Source organism: Nyctibius grandis, chromosome 4 (assembly GCF_013368605.1).
Source record: "Nyctibius grandis isolate bNycGra1 chromosome 4, bNycGra1.pri, whole genome shotgun sequence".
NCBI classification, from domain to species: domain Eukaryota; kingdom Metazoa; phylum Chordata; class Aves; order Nyctibiiformes; family Nyctibiidae; genus Nyctibius; species Nyctibius grandis.
In genome coordinates this window covers 55997270-56017507 of record NC_090661.1, presented here as the reverse complement: position 1 = coordinate 56017507, position 20238 = coordinate 55997270, and the positions used below count along the sequence as shown (strand labels likewise).

Here is a 20238-nt window from a genome sequence, read left to right as displayed (position 1 = left end):
GCTGTAATTTTGTGGCTGTAGTGGGTTGAGACTGGAATGTATAATTCTAGAATAGGATTTTTTTTTTTTCTTTAAATTGCTATCTTTATAGTACAAATAGAAATAGTATTCTGTGTATATGTAAACCAGATGTACAAATGAAATCAGCAAAGTGCTATTGGAGACTTCAAGTTACCAACATTGTGGTGCCATCTGTCTTAACTCAGTAATCCCAAGTCCCCATGTTTTCAGCCCTCCTGCTGTACGTCTCCCCTCATTTCTTCCAAATCTGCTCCATCTACCTTCAGGAGACTTAAATATCTCGTCTCTTCTTCAGACGACAAGTACTCTGCGAAAGAGTAAATCCTAATGCAGCAGTGAGTACGAAGAAACTGTAGCAGACTCCCCACAAGTCGGAATACCTGCCTCTTGGATGCTTTGCTTTCTGCTTCCATATTAGAGGAGCTGCTCCCTGTCCTGGCACCCTCTGTGCCTTGCTTTTTAGAGGGGCCAGGGTGCTGGCCTAGAGCACCCACCTGCTGCTTCCTGCCTTCTCTGCGAGTCCGAAAATGATGCTTTGTTGCCCTCATCCTGTGCTGAATAGTTGAGTACTAACAATATGTCACAGCCTTTTGTTTCTGCTCCTCTGCATGGTGTGTCTCAGGAGGGTCCATATGCAAAGCCATACAGATGAAAATTCCACCTCTGTTACAGTTTATAGACCTCTGTGAATCTGCTCTAAACAATAGTGGCTCAAACTCAAAACTGCAACTTTAAAATATATTAAACAGTCAGATAATGTATATTAACCAAAGGCGGTTCTAGTAGGGCTGAACTAACTTTCCAGTTGTTCATCCAGGCATGCCAGCAGACATGATGTTTCATGTGCCTTTAAAAAAGTAAATTATTATATAGTTGGAATCCTAAACCACAATTAAAATTATTACACTTTTAGTCAGAATTTAACCTCGTTTGCAACCTTGGTCTGTAGGGCACTTCTTTTTTTACTCTCACTGGGAGTCATATAACCCTTTGTATTTCAGATTGAGCCGTATGTATTATTCCTTCAGGATCAAAGTGCCTCTGTAACACCATCATTGATTTTTGCTTTTGTCTCCTAGGCTGTGAAGATATTATTGCTGAGAGCATCTCCCTAGACACCTTAATTGCCATTCTGAAGTGGAGCTCTCAGCCATACGGTTCCAAGTGGGTACATCGTCAAGCGCTACATTTCCTCTGTGAGGAGTTTACCCAGGTCATGACTTCAGATGTCTTCTATGAACTCAGCAAGGACCACCTGCTCACAGCTATTCAGTCTGACTATTTACAGGTAAACTGCAAAGCAGAATACAGCTGGTCCTGCTTGAAGCAGGATGTGTTATACCAGTACTGGAAGCGCTTGGGAGTAGCTCATTTTAAATTGTAGGCAAGAGTGGGTTTGTATGCACACCAAGCATTCCTTTACAATATGTAAAAAATGAAATTGAAGTAGTGATTAAGTAAACTATTTTGTTCTTGGCTTGTAACACAACCCAAGCTGGTGGTATAGGCTGTTGCTTAGAAGCCTAATAATAGTTTAGAAACAGCTGCAAATTATTTTAAATGAAGCATTTCTGAACCTAATATTTGCCTTGCATGTGTGTTTTATAAAAATTACGTGGTGGTAGTAGTTTTGCTGTAACAACGTACATCCCAGTTGGGGGCAGTGGGAGCTAATAAACTAGTAATCATTCAGAAAGCTTAATTTATTTTTTAGGGGAGACATAAAAATACCTTTTCTGACAAGTATTGCAGAATTTCTTTTTTTGTGACTTTCCCTCAGTGACTGTGTGGTTTTAGGGAGAGGAAACCGTACTGACTAATAGAAGCTTGTGGATTTTTGCTGCCATTTCTCTTCAGGGGAGAGATCTTTATAATGATGACCAGCCTTTTATAACTTAAGGATGACTGGATTATTTCTTTTATAATTGTATCTGTCCCAATGTTACCTTTTTTTTAAAAGTATAAAGTGTTAGAGATTATTTAAAGTGTGGTTTTTTAAAAAAAGTTTTGTTTACTTTAAACATTTCGGGAATTACAGTAACAGTCCTGTTGCTCTTCCATGAGAGTGTGTATTATGACTAAATTTCCTGCCCTGGTTGTTAAGAAGTTACGTAGATAAATTTAAATTTTTTAATACATTATTTTTTCCTCTAAAAACGTTGAGTGGCTAACACGTTTACATAGGTATGAACAAAGCAAAGTTATGTTGTTTATAGTATTAGTGAAAATCTTCCTCTTCACCTAGATTATAATTTAGTTGATTTGATTATTTTCATAGCTTTCCAGGCTGTGCACATGCTGAATCTGTAATGTTAAACAAGATCCAAACACCCAGCATTAGAACTGCCCCTTTTAGTTAACTTTAATCATTCAAATTTAATACCTGTAAGTTTTCATGCTAGACAAAATTTTTCCTTCTGTAGAAAAAAAAATTTCCTTCTTCCTAGGGATTCAATAAATGACATGAATCTAGAAATCATGGTGGTGATATACCAGTAGTACTACCTTAAAATATTTAGAGGAAGTGGTATAGCAGATAATAAAGTACACATACTTAGTTTACTCTTGGTACAGTTGTATTTCTTTATAGCTGTAAAAGACCTGTGTATGTGATTTTTTTTTTTTTTTTTTTTTTTGGTGTGACATTAAATTAAGCATATGCAGATTGCTGACTTTCTCTTTCTACCAGGCAAGTGAACAAGATATTCTTAAATATCTGATTAAATGGGGAGAACACCAGTTGATGAAGAGAATAGCCGATCGAGGTAAGGATCATTTGAACCATACAGTACTAAACTAAAAAACCCAAAATGTGTGGAAGTTCTTTTTTGTGGATAATGTTTACTTAAGGAAATTTAATCTACTTTGTTTGTAGTATGGTCAAAACTAAACAAATGCATTTTTTTTTTAAAGCTTTTGTTCTCTAAAAAATGAGAACACGGGCATTCTGAGGGAGCTGGGATTGTTTCGCCTCAAGAAGAAAAGGCTTATCGTGGATCTTAGCAAAGTCTATAAATATCAAATGGCAGGAAGCAAAGAAAATAGAGCCTCACTCTTCTCTTGGCATCCAGGACAGGATGAGAGGCAGTGAGGCATGTAACTGAAATACAGGAAATTCTGTTTAAACACAAGAAACTGTGAAGATGGTCAGACACTGGAAGGGATTGCACTGAGTAGTTATGGGGTCTCCATCCTTGGTGGTGTTCAAAACCCCAGTGGACATAGTCCTGGGCACCTGCTCTGCCCTGCCTGGGTAGGTGTGGGGAGAGGGCAGTGGTTGTGGCCGGACCAAACTTTGAGAGGTGCTTTCGACGTCTACAATTGTCTGATTTTTAAGTCTGGTTGATTTCCTGTTGTGTCAGAATTATTTTTCTTATAACTAATTCATCAAATAAAAAACCCTGCAGTATCTTTTACTTTTCTGTGCTCATGCAGGCTTCTCACAGTAGTCTTATTTTTAGTCTACTGTGTCAGCCTTTCACTTCGGTTAGAGTATGTTTCTCCCACAGAAATCTGTGGTAGTGAGAAACAAGCCATCAAGTGGCATCAGTGTTTTTCCTAAAGTAGATGTAAATGTATTTTTATTAGCTCAGATGCATATTATTGCTACAGTGGTAACTTCAAGGGCAATCTCACATGTGTTAGATGTGGGAAGTAGGTTAAATATATATTTCCCAAATAACAAATGCAAGTAGCTTGTAGTTCATCCCCACCACGAAGTGTCAATCAGATAGTATGACAAGAGGGACAGAAGGGGAAGAACCTGCCTATGTGAAAACTAAGCAGTGTTGGTGTGGCTCCTGTCTTTGGAGGGCTAGCCATGTTTTTGAAATCCACTGTTATTGCTTGTGATACAACTGCTTTGTCATGGACATGTTGTATGAAATGCAACAAAAAAATCAGTTAAAATATGTGCTTTTAGTGACCTAAGTATTAACCTTCTACTTTCAAAACAAGATTTTGTGTTTGTCTTAAGGCACACTGGAAGGTAATGGAGCCAGTGGCGAAGCTGCTCATTTGGAGGAATTGTGCAGCTTCCTGGTCTGTGGTGTTCATTAAGTAAACAGCTCATTTATCCTTCCCAGGATCATCAGATAACGTGATAAACAAAAGCAGAAACAAGAGCTACACCAAGTTCTGTCACATTAGGGCCAAATTTAGTCTAGTAATTTAGTCTAAACTCCTCAGTGACGCTTCTGATTTTGCAGCTCTGAATATGTGGTGGGGTCAGTCAAATACCAGAAAGCATTAGAAATTGTAATGGGCCGTGGCCAAAACTTCAGCTGCCTCTACTGAAGGGAGGATGGGTATGTTTGATAGGTTTCTTCAGAGTCAAATTCAGGTTGGGCACAATACTCAGAATACAGATGAAGGTCTGACCGGAGTGTGTCATTGTCATCTTGCAATCTCTAGGAAGATACCCACTTATGGCACAAATAGGTATCCTGTGACCACGAGAGCAATTTGAATGGGCTTGATGCAGTTGTTACTGAGGTGGGTTACACAAGGAGGCTAGAATAATTTATCCCAATGCACTCTTCAGGTCTTAATTTGTAGAAAAATAAGTCCCTGAAAACTGCTGGGGAAAGGGACAGGAGCTGCAGGAGAGAGTGCTTGGGGGAACTGCTAGCAGGGAGCTACAAATGTTTTCATAGCATGGCTTCTGGTAAAGCTTTATAAATGTTTACCCTAAACACTATTTTTGTATTTTCTCTCTGGCTTACACTTTGAAACTGACAGCTGTGCAAATGACCCATGCTTGTGTGAACCGAACCTGTCTCTATGGATGCTTCATAACAGATTTTAAGGCACGAAATAGTTTTGTGGAACAATGCTGATAAGCACTGTTGATTTAAAAGTAGAATTTTCTTTCCTTGTCTATAACTTCCTGTAAGCCCTGTAACTCCTGCTTTCCTATTTAAACTTTTTGATGTAAACTTAGTATTTTCTGTTCCTTCCCACAGAGCCTAATTTACTCAGTGGTACTGCTCACAGTGTGAACAAAAGAGGTGTGAAGAGGAGAGATCTCGACATTGAGGAGCTGAGAGAGATCTTGTCTCCACTTTTGCCTTTTGTCCGAATTGAGCACATCTTACCCATGAATAGTGAAGTACTGAGTGATGCAGTAAGTCGGTAGTCTCATACAAATACTATCTCTGGGTTCTTTGTACTTCAGATTCTACAATGTTCAGGTTATTTTTTTTTTAATTTTTTTTTAAGGATTAGCTCCTAAAATGTTATTGCGCAGAGTAATACGTGTATAACTTTTTCTGCTGAAATTTTCTGCTCTCTAAATCTATTAGAAGGCTAAAGAAAAAAAATCAGTGGTTTAAGGATTCAGTGTAAGAAATGCATTTCTTGCAAGTTTTTCCCATATTGATATTTAAAAAAACCATAAAACTCTTCCTTGATTCTTAAAGATGAAGAGAGGCCTGATTAGTACCCCTCCTGCAGACATGCTACCAACATCAGAAGGTGGAAAGTCAAATGCCTGGCTGCGCCAAAAAAATGCTGGAATATATGTGCGGCCAAGACTGTTCTCGCCATATGTGGAGGAGGCTAAGGTAATAATCATTAACAACACTTGGCTATTGTTAAATTGGAGTCATCAGGGGGTTCTGTAAACAGGGAAGGATTTTGGTATGTTTTGTCTCTCTTTGCATGTACTGGCCTAAAATACTAACATTTTCAATTTAACAAGACTTACAAGATTGATCATCAGGCTCAAGTCTCTAGAACTGGTCAGAAAAATTTCAACAAAATTTTTTTTTGTCGAAATTGAAATGTTTGCGAGACAGATCTTGATGAAATTCCACCGGAAACAAAGCAGCGTTCTGAGGGAAACCTCCCTGGTTTCCAGCCAGTTTGCCGGCCCAGCTCCTCGGCAGCCCTCCTGGCAGGCGGATGGCAAGGTGAGAGCCTGAGAGTCCCAGTTTGCAGCTAGTAAGCAACCTTGGTGCCAGGTCTTTCAGGCTCCCCAGCTCCCACCAGAGCTGGGTGGAGAACTACTATTCCCCTCAGCAGAGGACTCTGATATTTCATCTTCTTGTTTGAAGCAGAACATATCCAAAATTCTTTCAGTTCTCTGCAGAATGGAGTAAATATCTTGACTGAAGTCCTTTGTGTCCTGCTCAAGCGGTAGCTTCCCTATTTAATATCTTATATGAGGACTGTCAAACTGAAGATCTTGTAGCATCTCTGGTGGTGACGTTTGGTGACAGGGTAGAGATGGCTCTGTGTGGGGCAGAAACATGCCATATTCTGTTTGACAGAATGGGACCCTTATAGGTCGCTAAGTAATGCCACCACTTAAGGCGGCTCTGACTTAAGTCAAGAGCTCCTGAGTCCCAGCAGTGCAGGTGGCTGCAGAGCAAGAGGATTAGGTGAAGCTGTGCACATCCACATCGCCTACAAACTGTGACCACTGCTCTGGTAAATTTAGAGCTTTTGCTCTGTGCTTAAGAAAGAAAATGTTTTCTACAGGTGTGAATCCTTTTTGAGGGGAGAAATAAAACTACTTTGCATTTTGGGCACAGAGGTTAGAGAGCACCAGGTGGCACTAAACAGCAAAGGGAGACTAGCCAGTTAAAATTTTGTTTTTGTATCTTGGATTGTTAAAACTAACAAAAATGTGTTAAAGAACATGTGATAAAAGCTTTGACTCTCTTAGGTTTCAGATATATGGTATGAGATTACTTTAGTAGTAATCTTAAAGTAAAAAGTGCATTCTAAATTCTGTGTCCCGTCCTCCTGTCCCGTCCCATGTGTCCTGTTCCCCACCCCCCGCCCAGGTCAGGAATCCTACTTGTTTCCACTAGTTTCATATTATGCTGTTAATATTTTTTAAAGCATCATTAGCTGTTTATCCTTAGGAGGAGGACTCTCATACTTATTATCTGGTAACTTTACTCCTATTCATAGTTTAATTATTGTGAAATGCAAAAATTGTGGATGAGTGATTTCTGATTTATTTTTTTTTTACTTCTGTTAGCCTTCCATTTTTTGAAATAAATCCATTTAATATTAAATGAGAATCTTAGAAAGGTATACATAAATCCCTTTCTATTCTTTAAGACATGTGAGGGAAGCACGTTTCATTTTCAGACTAGTGCCTTCTACTTGGTGGCACAGAGAGTTGAGACCTGTAGGCAGTAATTGTCTGAGACAGAGTCCAGAGGGTTTGGCCTCAAGAAGGTTACTTCTAATCTGACAGGTACAAAATAAAGCAAGCAACCTTCCCAAACTTTATTCACCTGCCTGCTCTTAGCTATGAAACTCAACTCTGATCACGACTGGAAAATGGAATAGAAAATGCTGTGGAAAAGCCAAATATTGTTGGGACCTGGAAAAGTTACGGTTTAGACATTGCTAGACTTGTGACCTTGGGACTGTGTTTGCAGCAGGTCCCGGTGGGTATGTGTGTGCAGTGCCTTCATGAGGGCTCTAATGGCTGTCGTTGCAGTCAGTGCTGGATGAGATGATGGTGGAACAAACTGATCTTGTTCGTTTGCGGATGGTACGAATGTCCAATGTGCCCGACACCCTTTACATGGTTAACAACGCGGTGCCGCAGTGCTGTCATATGATTACCCACCAGCAAGTTAGCACTAACCAGTCCAGTCCTCCTTCAGTTATAGCCAATGAGATTCCAGGTAAGGCTGCTAGATCACTTGCAATGCCGATTGCTCTCATGTGGGTGGATGGAGACTGGGGACTGGGGAGAGTGATTGTGAATTATTGAATGTTATGATTTCCTTGGAGAACAGTACTGCACCATTTGGGCTTCTTCCCATACAGCTGTAGTCTCTTTTGCTTTGGTCTACTCTGAAGACATGAACTGGTTTTGGATGGCATAGTAAATAGTTAGAAAATAAGCTACTGGAAGGGTAGTATTTTAACCTGCTTCAGCTGAGCGATTTGAAAAACTTTGGACTGGTTAAACTTACTGTAGAACACTTGCTGGAGCCTGGATCTCTGATCTCAGAGTGATTCTCAGTTTTCTACAACCAGTCGTCCAAGATGGGTAAGACCTAGAAGTCTAGAAAATGGCAAAATACTGATTTATTTTTTTTTTTTAAAAAAAAACAACAAACAAACACAAGAAAAAAAAACAAAACAAAACAAAAAACAAAAGCAGGGGAGCATAACTTGTAGGGCAGTCGGCTTAACTCAGTTTGCCAGAAAAATATTGGACGTAGGTACTCAAAACACACTTTTTTTTTTTCAGTTTACCAAATCCACTTTAGCTTTGAAGTCAAACCAACTTCATTCCTTGTGTGACAAAGTTAAGTTTTTATAGGTGGAAGTAGATATGGCGTCTCTTGACTTCAGGATACTTCGTGTGACATTCCCCGTAGGCAAGCCAGAGAAATACACTCATAAAACTACTGTAATATATTTTGTCATTTGTGGATTTGATCTTTTGATACAAACTGGAAGAATGTATCTGGTGAGATTGCCAAAGCATCTAGCTCTTCCCACCTTTCCCTGGCCCCATTAATACTCAATGTGCATAGAGAATACACTGGCAAAACTCACAGCTGATGACAAGTTGGGAGGGTCAGTGGATGTTTTGGAGGGTGGGATTAGATAGCTAAATGACCAAGATTAAATTTAAATTCTGTGAAGAAAGTGGGAAACATTGTGCTTATGTAGGTGTAGCCAGCGGTGTGCATACGGGATGGCTGAGGGAAGCTCTGCAGAGAAAAGCCTGAAAGTCAACATTGTACAATTCCATAAAGAGTCATACTGAAAAACAAAACCAAATGTGCCACAAGACATGTGAAGTAATTTGGTCTCAGATGGAGCATTGTGTTTAGCCCTTTAAATGGCCATACTGGGTCAGGTCAAGAATTTGTCTTGTATCCTCATTCCGGCAGTAACCAGAAGTGAGCGCATAAGGAAAGTGTAGCAGGAAAACCACATAAAATAATTCCCTGTGCAGTTCTGTGTGTTCTTCAGCCATCTGCCGATCAGAGATGTCCTATCGTGGATGGTGTTTCTGTGTAGTTAGTAATTTTAAATGCATTTTTAATCCATGAGCTTACACAGTCTTTCCTTAAACTTGCATAAACTTTTGGCATCAATTTTTAGATCGAAGTATCACATGTCAGTAGATACGGATCAGTCTGGGAATCTGTAGAAAAGCAATAAAGATAACATGCCACCAAGAAAAGTCATCATCTTCCCTCCACCACTCCCCATTCCCCATTTTATAAGCTCTTTGTATATCAATTATATCTTCCTTAAGTCAACTATGTTGAAAGGAAATGGATAAACTATTCTTACAGATGCTAAAGCCAGGACAAAAATAATAGGTTTAAATTGCTGCAAGAGAATTTAAGTTGAGGTGTTAGGATGATTGAAATGCTGTTTGGTTAAACACTGCAATAAGTGTTCTAGTAAGGTTTGTAGAATGGTTGTGATCTATTTGTTTCCTGTTATTCAGGAAGAGACTTGATAAAGCCTAAAAGGAGCTTCTGAAAACTTCTGTAATTTGATAAAAGTACTAATTATTTAGAAACTTACAGCTGTGGCATCTCAGCAGTACATCACAGTGCTCAGACTTTTCACCCCCTATAAAGAAAAGCATAAATATACTCACCGTGAATTGAATGGAAAGCATTTCATCATAAGATGTGACTTTGATAACACTTTGCTCGATCTTAGTTTCCAAAGAAGCTGAGAAAGAGAACAGATTCTCAAAGGTCTCCACTGTTTTGCAAAAGTTCTCGTGTTCTGAAAAAATCTGGCTCTGTTAGCAAGCATGAGACATCTTGATCAATCTGAAACTCCACTACAGCTTGATTCTGTACAATTTAATATATAGGAATTACTGCCAGCCCTTTGATTTGAGCATGGATATGAGCTGTGAGCCTGGCCAGTAGTTGGAGCACAGGTACAGTGTCCTGGTGACTGCCTGCTTTGCTTAGTTCTGTAACTATGCAAAAGAATTGATTGTTTTGCTAATGCCTTGTGCTAGGAAGTGTAGATGGAGCCCAATTAATTTGAGGAGATTCAGGCATGTACCAAACCTAAAACTTGTACAGGAGAGAGCTAGGCACCATCACCTCTGTGTCCCTTAGACTGGGCTGTTAGAACAGGGGGTTCTTTACAGCTTAGGTATTCTGCATCTGTCACTTGCATCTTCCTTGTACCCACTGCCTGTGGGCTATATTTGTATAAATGCTATTGGCAGCAGGTCTTGATGCTCTTCTTGCAACACTATCATAAAATGAGTTCAACCTCTGCTGAAGCTGTTCTACTTTGAGGCTAGATTCTGCAGGTAATTAGGTTTCCTTAGGTATTTTCCAGTTTCAGTTTGAGTTAGAAATCCTGCAACTGACTTCAGAGAATTGTAATTTTTATATATGTAATCTCTCTTCCACGTGTTTCACAGGAATAATAGTAAAAAAGCCAGAAACAAACCTGCATTTGAGAAGATATCACTTTTTTTAATGAAAAACTTAGATGATTTTTATGCCTACTAGTTTTGAGAACTGCTTCAAACTTCTCTAAAATCATCTTTTTTCAGTGTTAGCAAAATGCTTATTGTAGCTAAACATCTGGCTGCTAAACCAGGATTTTTCATAACAATTGAAGTGTATGGAAAGTAGTGTAGAAGACTTATTTCCAAGCCTTGAAGATTGGGTAAAATTGATTGGTGGGTTTGTTTGTTGTGTTTTTTTTTTTTTCCTAGTACAGGAACTCAGTTTGAGGGGAAGAAGTACTTTGCACTACTTACACTTATCCTTCACGTACCAATGTAAACTTTGTGAAATTGGGACCAGTTGTAGTTGCATGGTGCTGGGTTTTCTCCTTCTCTGTAATGCAAATGTCTTTTCACACTGTTCTTGTAGTCTGAAACATGTAATTTTTATGAGCTTTCATTACGGACATCTGGTTATGGTAATATATACCAGTTCTAAAACTGGTAAAGGATTAGATGCCAGGACTTATGTATTCAGAGATCTGAATTTGTCTTCTCTTATGATATGCACATTTTCCTGAGGACAGAAAGACCACAGAGAAATATCACTCATCATCAAACAGCAGCAAGAAGTGGCATGAGAAAGCTTTGCAACAGGATAAAGAACCCAAATTATACATGATTTCCTTTTGGAAAGGTTTTTTAAAAATTATTTCAATATGGCTGCATAAAACAACATAATTTTAACAGGTTTATGTTGGCTTACGGTTTGTGTAATTTTTTTAGAATGCTCTTTCTGTAGTTACATACTGGTGTTATGGTCTTCTGATTATAGAATTCCACTAGAAGTATGAAGTGTATGCCAAAAAAATCAATGAGTTCTTGGCCTGTAGAATTCATGAGGGAACATTCAGTTGTTATTTAAGATATCCTGCCCCCACCACGAATCATGAAATTCCTGCATCATAAGAGGTTTACAAAGAAGGTTGTATTTGTGGCTCATTCTAGCAGAAGCTGGAAAAATGGTTTATGTCTTTACCATTTGTATGATATGTGTGTTAACCAATGTGGCTTAATGATCCTCTAAGGAACATGTGTACGTCCAACTGTTTTTGGCAGAATGCTTCTTTTAAAAAAAAAAAAAAAAAAAAAAAGCCAAGTCAGCCTGATGTTAGATTTTTCCTTCAGAATTAAATCTAAACATCAAACTTACTGTCTCACGGTTCAAAAAGTAAATCTCTCTTATCCACGTTCTGTTCTCTATTATACCTCCAGTTCCCAGTCTCCTTGTTGTAAAAGAGATGATCAAACGGCTGCAGGAGCTGCGCCATACTGAGCAGGTGCAAAGAGCATATGCTCTTAATTGTGGAGAAGGTGCCACAGTCAGTTATGAGATTCAGATTCGTGTGCTGCGGGAATTTGGACTTTCTGATGCTGCTGCTGAACTTTTGCAGGTATGAGAAACTGCTGTATAAGACCACAAATGCTTTCTGTTCTCCTTATGAGTTCAAGGTGTAACTTGCAGTAAGAGAACTACTTTGTGTGTGCACATGCAGGTGCAAAAATGCTTTGAAATGCCTGCATACCTTTAGACCTGTCCAGGTGCAAAGTACAGCGAGACGGTTGCATTTGATGTATGTGATTTTATAAATGTGTAAGTGCAATGTATCAATATTTTTCTCAAGGGTTGTTGCCATTCAGGGTGCTCTTACTGCCACAGATTTTGGGGACAAAAAAAATCTGCCAAAGAGGCAGTTGATGAGAATAGTCAAACCCTAACTAGAAATCTAGATTATGATTTTTCTCTTGAATCAGAGAGGAGAAAAAGTCCCTAACTGATACAGTAGATCTGCATAGTACAGAAACAGTGGGGAAATCCCACTTCTGTCTGTATGCTGCTGGTAAAGCAAATGCATTTGTTGGTCGACTTATTCACACAATGAATCTGATGCTTGTCTTGTTTAAAAAAAAAAAAAAAAAAAAAAAAAAAATATTTATTCCGTGGTAGCTGTAATCACCCCAAGTGTTGGTGAGGTTTTAGGTGGCACAACTAGCCTGTTACAGTACTAGCAGATTCCTAGTTCCAGTGTGTGTTATTTTAGGAGATTTTTCTAGATTACTTCCTACTTTTTGTTACATGCTGGGTTTTTTCCTTTGCAGAATCCTCACAAATTCTTCCCTGATGAGCGATTTGGGGATGAAAGCCCACTCCTGACAATGAGACAGTCTGGACGTTGTCGCGTTAACAGCACTCCCACTGCAGAAACCATGTTTACAGAACTGGACTCTTTTGTGGCCTTCCATCCACCATTGCCCCCTCCTCCACCTCCATACCACCCACCAGCAACTCCTATTCATAACCAGTTCAAAGTGGGCTGGAAACAAAGGGTGCCAAGCCAACATCCGTCTCGCTCCTTTTCTTACCCATGTAATCACTCACTGTTCCACTCCCGAACCGCTCCCAAAGCTGCACCACCTGTCTACTTGCCCAGTGTTAAAGCAGCACCTCCCGATTGCACTAACACTACAGGTCTGGGCAGACAAACGGTGGCTGCAGCAGCGGCAGTGATGGCAGCTGAGAAGCAAGTAGTAAGTATTAAGATTTCTCCTCCCTATCTCTGGCCACTCAAAGTAGCTTAGAGAGGAGCTGGAGAGAATTCTTATGATAAAGTAACTTGGCTCTGTTAAGTAAAAGAGCATCTTCGCTGGTTAGGAGAAGAATTTTACACCAAACTGGCTGGCAGTGTTCTGCATCCCAAAGGTGTGCCCTAATCCCTGGGAGCATGAATGTTCTAGGGGCAGGAGCATTTTGGAAGGGCAAATGGGACTCACGAATCCTCTGAAATAATACAGTTTGCTCTACATTAAAACAAAGCATAAGTCAACTTCAGTAGTGGACTGCATGCTGTAATTCATGGGTAGAAATAGTGACGATGTTTTGGCTATTCACAGATAAGTAGTCCTGAAGTAAACAGATGTGTATAAAGGGAACCTGTGGAGAATGTGAAGGTCTTAAGCTGTGAAAAAGATTTTAAAATGAATAGGCAAGCAGAAATTGATAACTGCAAATACAAAGGGGGGTTCATTACAGCATTTAAAGACAATCATTATAGTTGCTGAACTACAATATGTTGCAGTGAAAACAATGAACTATAACATCCTGGGCAAAGACATAGCTTTGTGAAATACATGAAATGCTAAATAAAGGATCTGGTAATTTATTTCTGCAGTGAAAAAACTGTTTCATTGCACAGTTGTGTCATACTGAAAACATGCTTGTTGGATGCAGATTTGATCTGGAGTTCTGAATGAAAACATGGATTTTTAATTTTTTTTTTTCTTTTAGCAATTGTCCAAAATATATTGCACTCCTTTTTATATTTTAGGCTAAAATATTTAACTTCAAGTTAAATTGCTTGCCATCGTTTGTTTAAGGACAGGTTTTGTAGTATGTCTCTCTCTTGATCAATACTGACTTCACTAAGGAAACTATATAGTCATCTTTTTCACATTAGAAATTTTTCTGCTAAAATTTTTCTACAAAAAATGGAAGGAGAAGCATAGACTTAATATGGGTGATATTTTTGTTCTGTATTCTTTCTGCAATTTGTGAGTTACTAGTGATCAATGATTACTAAAACTGCTTTCATTAGAAATGATAAATACAAGTAGAAATTTTAACTTTTCTGTCTGGAAGACTGTAATATCCTTGTCTCATGGCAGGATTGCTTATAGGTGTAGGTGAGAAGAATGCTATGCAGCACCTTCCATGCGCTTTGTGGATCTAGTCAGCACTGTAACTGATGCTCCCCCTCCAAGCCCTGAGGCTGTTGTGCATAGACACATATGTGCCTGCAATTAACTCTACAAATATGAAACGCAAGCAGAGGGGTTGCATCTGTAGTGATGAAATACAAGTTTTGTGGCTTCCCTACACTGGAACTCTGTGCTGTAACAAACCGTTTATTAGGTTCTGCACCAAGTACCTTGTTTAGTTTGATAATTGCAAGTGGCTTAAAGCGGGCTTACCTTTTGAGAGTTTAACAGTACATTGTCATTCACTGCATATTCAAGACAAGATGCGTTTAAGAAGGAACTATTATTGTGGCACAGCAGCTTCATGAAGGAAAGAAGTTGTCTTAAGCTAACAGGAATATGAAGGTTGGAGGATACATGTGTTCTTTAAACAGTGCAAGAAACTTGCAGACTGAGGTGGGTCTGGGCAAAGGCAGATTAGGAAAATGCTGTTTTGAATTACAGAAACTGTCATAAATACAGTTTGTGTTCAGCTTTTGCTTTGTTTCATTGGACAAATTTCTTTTCTTTTCTAGTGTACTCAGCCCTTGCTAAATGAACTGATGCCAGATATCGCAATGGGAGTGTCAGCAATGTCTTTAAAAGACAGAAGATTACCAGAGCTCACGGTCAACACAGAATTAAGCCAGACGGTTACAGAGGTAGGGCCTGGTCCACCCCAGCACATTTCATGTATTCAGAACAGACACATGCCCACTTCTCGAAAGAAACACACAATAGAGCAAAAAATAGATGCTCGAGAAAATCAGCAGGAATATCCCGACTTCTATGACTTCTCTAATGCTGCATGCAGACCCTCCACTCCAGCACCGAACAGGCACAGTCCTTCGCCTGCACAAGGCATATATTTTGGCCCAGATTTGTATAGCCACAGTAAGGCATCACCAAGTGGCTTAAAGTCAGCCTATCTACCTTCTCAGCTGTCTCCTAAAAAGCAAGAGGATTCTAGGAGGGAATACCTGCTCTCCCAAGATGGGCATCCACACAGACAAAAGAATGAGCCAGTACACCTCGATGTCTTAGAACAACCTCCCCAGCGACTGGACTTGGCGTTGGCTACCCAGGAAAATGCTAGTAATGGCCCAGTTCACATCAGGGGAAGAACAAAAATGGAAACCGATTTAACCTATGGGCTAACCTCCAACAGACCTTCGCTTTCTGCGTTCACCTCTGAAGTGCAAGAAGAGAGACCCGGTAGGAGACTGGCAGATGAGGAGCCGTCAGAACATGGAGCACAGAGGAATGCAGATTTGGAAAGGGAAGATGCAGTAAGCAGAGGAAGGAGGTCTCCAAACAAACCAGACTTCCTGTATAAAAAATCTGCCCTATGAAAGCAACCTCCACTCTTTCTCTGTGCCTAAGAGTTGTAAACAGCCCATTCTTTGCAACTTGTGGCCTGACTTGTGTCAGACAAATTCATTCATGCCAGCAGATAAATTCAGCTTCGCTCACTTCTTTTGTACATACATTGTTTTATTAGAGACAGCATGTTTTCAGTTTATTTTTAATGCTGCTTCTGGTTTTATTTTGTGGGAAACTTTTTTTTGAGCAAATTAATTAAGTCTTTTTAAAAAAAAAACAAGAAAGCTGGTACCTTTTTTCTACAACCTAGTAGCCTTTTGCACCTGTACATCTATTTTAGTGTATTAGTTTTGTACTAATATGTTGAACTTTATCGTCACATTTAAAGGACTGTATTTTCATACTTTTGCATTTTCCCTTTCACCTGCCAATTCCCTATGTGCATCGGGTTGCACATTATGAAATGTATTTTCTTATGAGATAGTAACAATGCGTTTATTTTTTAATTATAGGAATTCCAAAGAACAGCACATCAAAATACTACATTTTTAGTTAGATTTTTTTGTTTGTTTGTTTAGATCTGAAATCTTCCTGATTTTTACTACAGCGAGAATCCAGTATAATGTTTTGTTTGAAAAGTTTTGGCACCTGGTCTTATCCTGATATAGCAAGCCCAATTCAAGAATTATATTTGGGTTTTTAAGAGTTTAGGGGGATGTTTAGGAGTTCAAATTCCAGTGAAATTCACTGGGATCTGGCAGTCTGATTCTGTTTGCTTTCTGGTTCAGCTGTGACCATGGAGAACTCCGTAATCACCCAGAAGCACTAATTAGACAGACTGAAATTGTTCATTTGCCCATGCAGAAATAAATCTAGAAATACTGTAAAAATTATAGTCATAACTTGTTCTTCCAGCTACCCATACATGGGGGTAAGTGAAGTCTGGAGCTGAGGATTCGTGCTAAATTCTGGAGTGTCAGGAAGACAAGGCATAAGTACCTTTGCTGTTGCCTGACTGGTAACCTTCCACTTGAGAGGTTCCCTCTCCGCCTGAGGTGCTGAGGTGACTGCTCATTGCCTTGCTTTCTCCTGCCTATGATTAAAAAAGGGCTTCACTCTTAGTGACATTGTTCAGTGTTCCTTACCTGATCTGAAGTGTTGCTGACTTCAAAATTGCAGCTGTTCTGTGAACAAAATCTAAGCGAAGAGTAGCTGCTCTAGCATCGTGACATGTGCAAAGCTTTGGCACTTTTAAATGACACTTCCATTTCGCGACTTTGCTTTTTCAAAGCATGGAAATCAGATTCATCTAGTAACACGGTATGAAGAGGGAATGCTAGTGATCTGAGCTGGCTCCCTGCCGCTGGGTTGGGGTTAACCAATGCACTGGTTGCAACGGTTACAATTAAGTGCATCTTTAATATTCACCATGCAGTTTTTACCACAGATTCTTTGCATTTAGGATAGGGATCTCATGCCACTGCAGTGTAGTGATTACCAGTAAAGGCCTCTTTGAGTTTTTTTTTAAATGCAGTTTCTATAATGAAAAATCTCCCTGTAATAGAAAACTTTAATCCCAAGTGTGACCTAAGGACTACTTTAAGGTTAGGTTGTTTCCTGCAGCTCAAAATGCTTAATAATATTTAAACAGAAATCTTGCTGCAACTTTACTTTTAGTTTTAGTTGATGGCAGAGTCTTACCTAATCTGTTTCATTAAAGTATGCAAGGCCTGGTAACACCACCACAATGAAATATATTGAATACTGCATTTCCAAACTACCAAATAGCTTCTAAATGAAGATATGAGTGTTGGAACCAATAAATCCTCATGTCTCCTGCATACACATCTATAGGCCTCCTGCTGCTGTGAAAGCACTGCAGACCCTCCTTTTGAGATACCGCCATGGAAGGTGTGGTGTAGGACTGGAGGAGAAACTTAGCTAAACTGTGCAGGTGATGTGTCTTGTGTGTGAGGGGAGATGGTTTGGGGCTTTGTTGTTGTGGGTTTTTTTTTCCCCCCCCCGTCCCCCCCCGTCAGCCTTTTTCTGTGTTTTTTACCACAGTCAAAGACACTTGGTGGTCCTGGCCTCATCACCAATATGTGGTGTTTCCATGGGACTGCAGTGTAGAACATTGTTAAATGCAAGAAGGTGTGAGTAGGGGGACGGTGCTGCTGCAGGTGAGGGACTGAGGTTCATTGGGGTTCTTCTGGAGATTTGAGCACAGTGCTGTCTGACTGTGTAGCTCTGACTGGACACTTGGGTCTCATGCTCACCAGCGCTAGAAGCATTGACTTTCACCACACATAAAAACCCTGGAACTTCCTGCACTCGCGTCATATGTATGTTGGTAGCTTAATTACTAAAAAGTCCTAGCTGTCCTTAGAAGACTTACTGTTCTGAATAATTTATTTTTACCTAAAATCGATAGATGTACTTTGAGGACAGTACGCGATAAGTAATCGATAGATGTACTTTGGTATTTTAGTTACCATAGCTGGATGTGGCACCATGTGCCTGGACAGAGATGGGGCTGAAATCTACAGATGCAACTTTTAATCTTGAAATTTGTGGGGGCGTGGCTGATGAAGACTGAGAAGTTTTGGGGTTTTGGCTTGAGGGAAAACATGAAATGCTTTGGGATAAGTGGGTGAGAAATGCCTCTGGGGGAAATGTCTGCATTTTAGAATACAAAATTACTTCTGAAGTCTCAGAAGCTGAGCAGTATTAAAAAGATAATAAAGTGTTTAAAAGTAGATGCAAAATAAAAGGTCCTTCTGAGGCCATGAAGACAATCAGGCCATGTAGACAATCTCTGTTTTCACTTGTGTATTTTGAGTTGGGGAGAGCTGCTAATGGCAGCTGATTCACAGTGGAAAAGAAGGATTTGTCCAATTACTGGAACTGTATTTTTGTACTCCAGCACAGGATTTCCTACTTAGCTGGACGTGCAGAGGGAGGGGAGAGAGGCCATCCTTACTCTTCATGGAAGCATTATTCAGTAGCTAGTGTTCATACTACATCTCACTCGCAGCACACGTACCTGTGCTGCCTGCTACTTCTTGTTCTCTGTCTACTGAAACTTTGGTGCAGAAGCTCCTTGTTTACATGAAGCACTTTCTGATTAGGCTGGAAATTAACATCTCTTCCTCCTGTAAATTGATGGAGATAACAGATTACTGACTACATTTTGCTTGAGGATAGAGGTATGAACATTAAGTTTCCTTGAATGAGGAAGACTCGTGCTCCTTCTTCTATCAAAGAGAGAGCTCAGACTTTGATTTAGTGAGCAACATGCAAAAACTTCTTATTCCCCTCTCCCTGACCCCCTTCTCTGTTCCTTAATATATGGCTGAATAACTTAATTCCTGAGACAGATTCTTCCTTTGAAATGTTTTGTTGTTCCATGGAGTTACTGTAGTTGTGTGTTGATAACTGCTGTGTTGACTGGCAGTTTCTTGTATTTTTCCTGTTCTTGGGTAGTTTCATTTCTGAAAGTTAAGGCTGTGGCCACCCGTACTTGTAAGCCTTGGTTTTTGGTCCTGGAGTGTCCCAAATGTTTGTTGTTTGGGTTTCTTTGGTTTGGGGTTTGCTGGGGGTTTTTGGGGTTGTTTTCTTGTTTGGGTTTGGTTTGGTTTTTTTTTTTTTTTGAAAGAATACTCGTGCTGTTTGAGGCACTGTTCTTTCTTCTAATAATTTTATGCTTCTGTGGTAGAGGTGCTGCTGAGCTCTGCCAAATGCAGGGAACAGCCGAGAGAGAAAATTGTAAAACCGTATTTGGGGTTTCTGTAATTATCTGTGCTGCCAGAAGGCAGCCCTGCCTTCGGCAACGTTACGGTTTTGTTTCTTGTCCTTGTGTGTTACTGGTATAAAGTCAAGTGCCTTCAATGCTAAAGGCTCAGAAAACTTTCTTAAACTGACTTCATGTCCTATGCAAGTGTTTTTTCTACAACCTGCATAACTAGTACTTTGTAAAACTTGTTTACGCTTCAATTGTACATAGTGTTTTTTAAAAAAAATAGTATTTTTATTTAGGTACCTCCAAACTTGAATTCTAGTCTTGTGTGATGCATTGTAAAACAATACATTTCTCTTTTGAGTACCATTACAGTTGTAAAAAGGTTTTCACTGGTTCTATTTTTCTACTGTTGCTGAGAAGCATGTAACACTGACTTTATCCTACGTATAGTTGGCATTTCAAATAAATGGCTTGTATAGAAGGTGCTTGTGTGACTTCTTCCAATTAACTGTTAGCAGCAGGCTGCTGCCGCACTGCCAGCTTAGCTCCCGCCTGAACCCACCGTGCCCTCATCACACCGATGGCTGGGGGAAACGAGGGGTTTAATACAAACCATAAGGTAAAGGGCTCTTAAAACTGACAAGGATTGTTGTTCCTTCTGGAAAAAAACAAGCGTACAATAATGCTTTGAACATTAAGGATATGATACAAACCAGTGTAAACAAAGGAATTCAAAATTAGTGGCACTATTCATGCAGCTTATTAAAAAAGAAGAGCACTTCAGTGAGATAGTGCAGTGAGTTCTTCTGGCTAGAGCTTAATTGCCGGAGACTATTCACTATTAAAGGCAATAGCGTTACTTATAGTCAGGGCAGGGGCACTCGACCCTGGATGTGGGAAGGGTTTGTTTTCTCAGCGGAGCAGCTGGACA

General features: G+C 39.7%; 1 protein-coding gene across 2 annotated transcripts in view; it reads left to right on the top strand.

Annotated features, from left to right (window-relative positions):
- The window catches only part of BTBD7 (BTB domain containing 7), a 59060-nt gene extending 39272 nt beyond the window's left edge, over positions 1 to 19788 (top strand). The window contains exons 4-12 of one of the 2 annotated variants that reach the window (XM_068399083.1): positions 1101 to 1309; positions 2711 to 2786; positions 4986 to 5146; positions 5442 to 5585; positions 5820 to 5933; positions 7484 to 7673; positions 11726 to 11904; positions 12611 to 13039; positions 14782 to 19788. In XM_068399083.1, coding sequence (XP_068255184.1) covers positions 1101 to 1309; positions 2711 to 2786; positions 4986 to 5146; positions 5442 to 5585; positions 5820 to 5933; positions 7484 to 7673; positions 11726 to 11904; positions 12611 to 13039; positions 14782 to 15597 — 2318 coding nt within the window. In that variant the 3' untranslated portion in view covers positions 15598 to 19788. The remainder of the gene's footprint in view (positions 1 to 1100; positions 1310 to 2710; positions 2787 to 4985; positions 5147 to 5441; positions 5586 to 5819; positions 5934 to 7483; positions 7674 to 11725; positions 11905 to 12610; positions 13040 to 14781) is intronic. The other variant, XM_068399084.1, reaches the window with a different exon arrangement.
- The last annotated feature ends 450 nt before the right edge of the window (positions 19789 to 20238 follow it).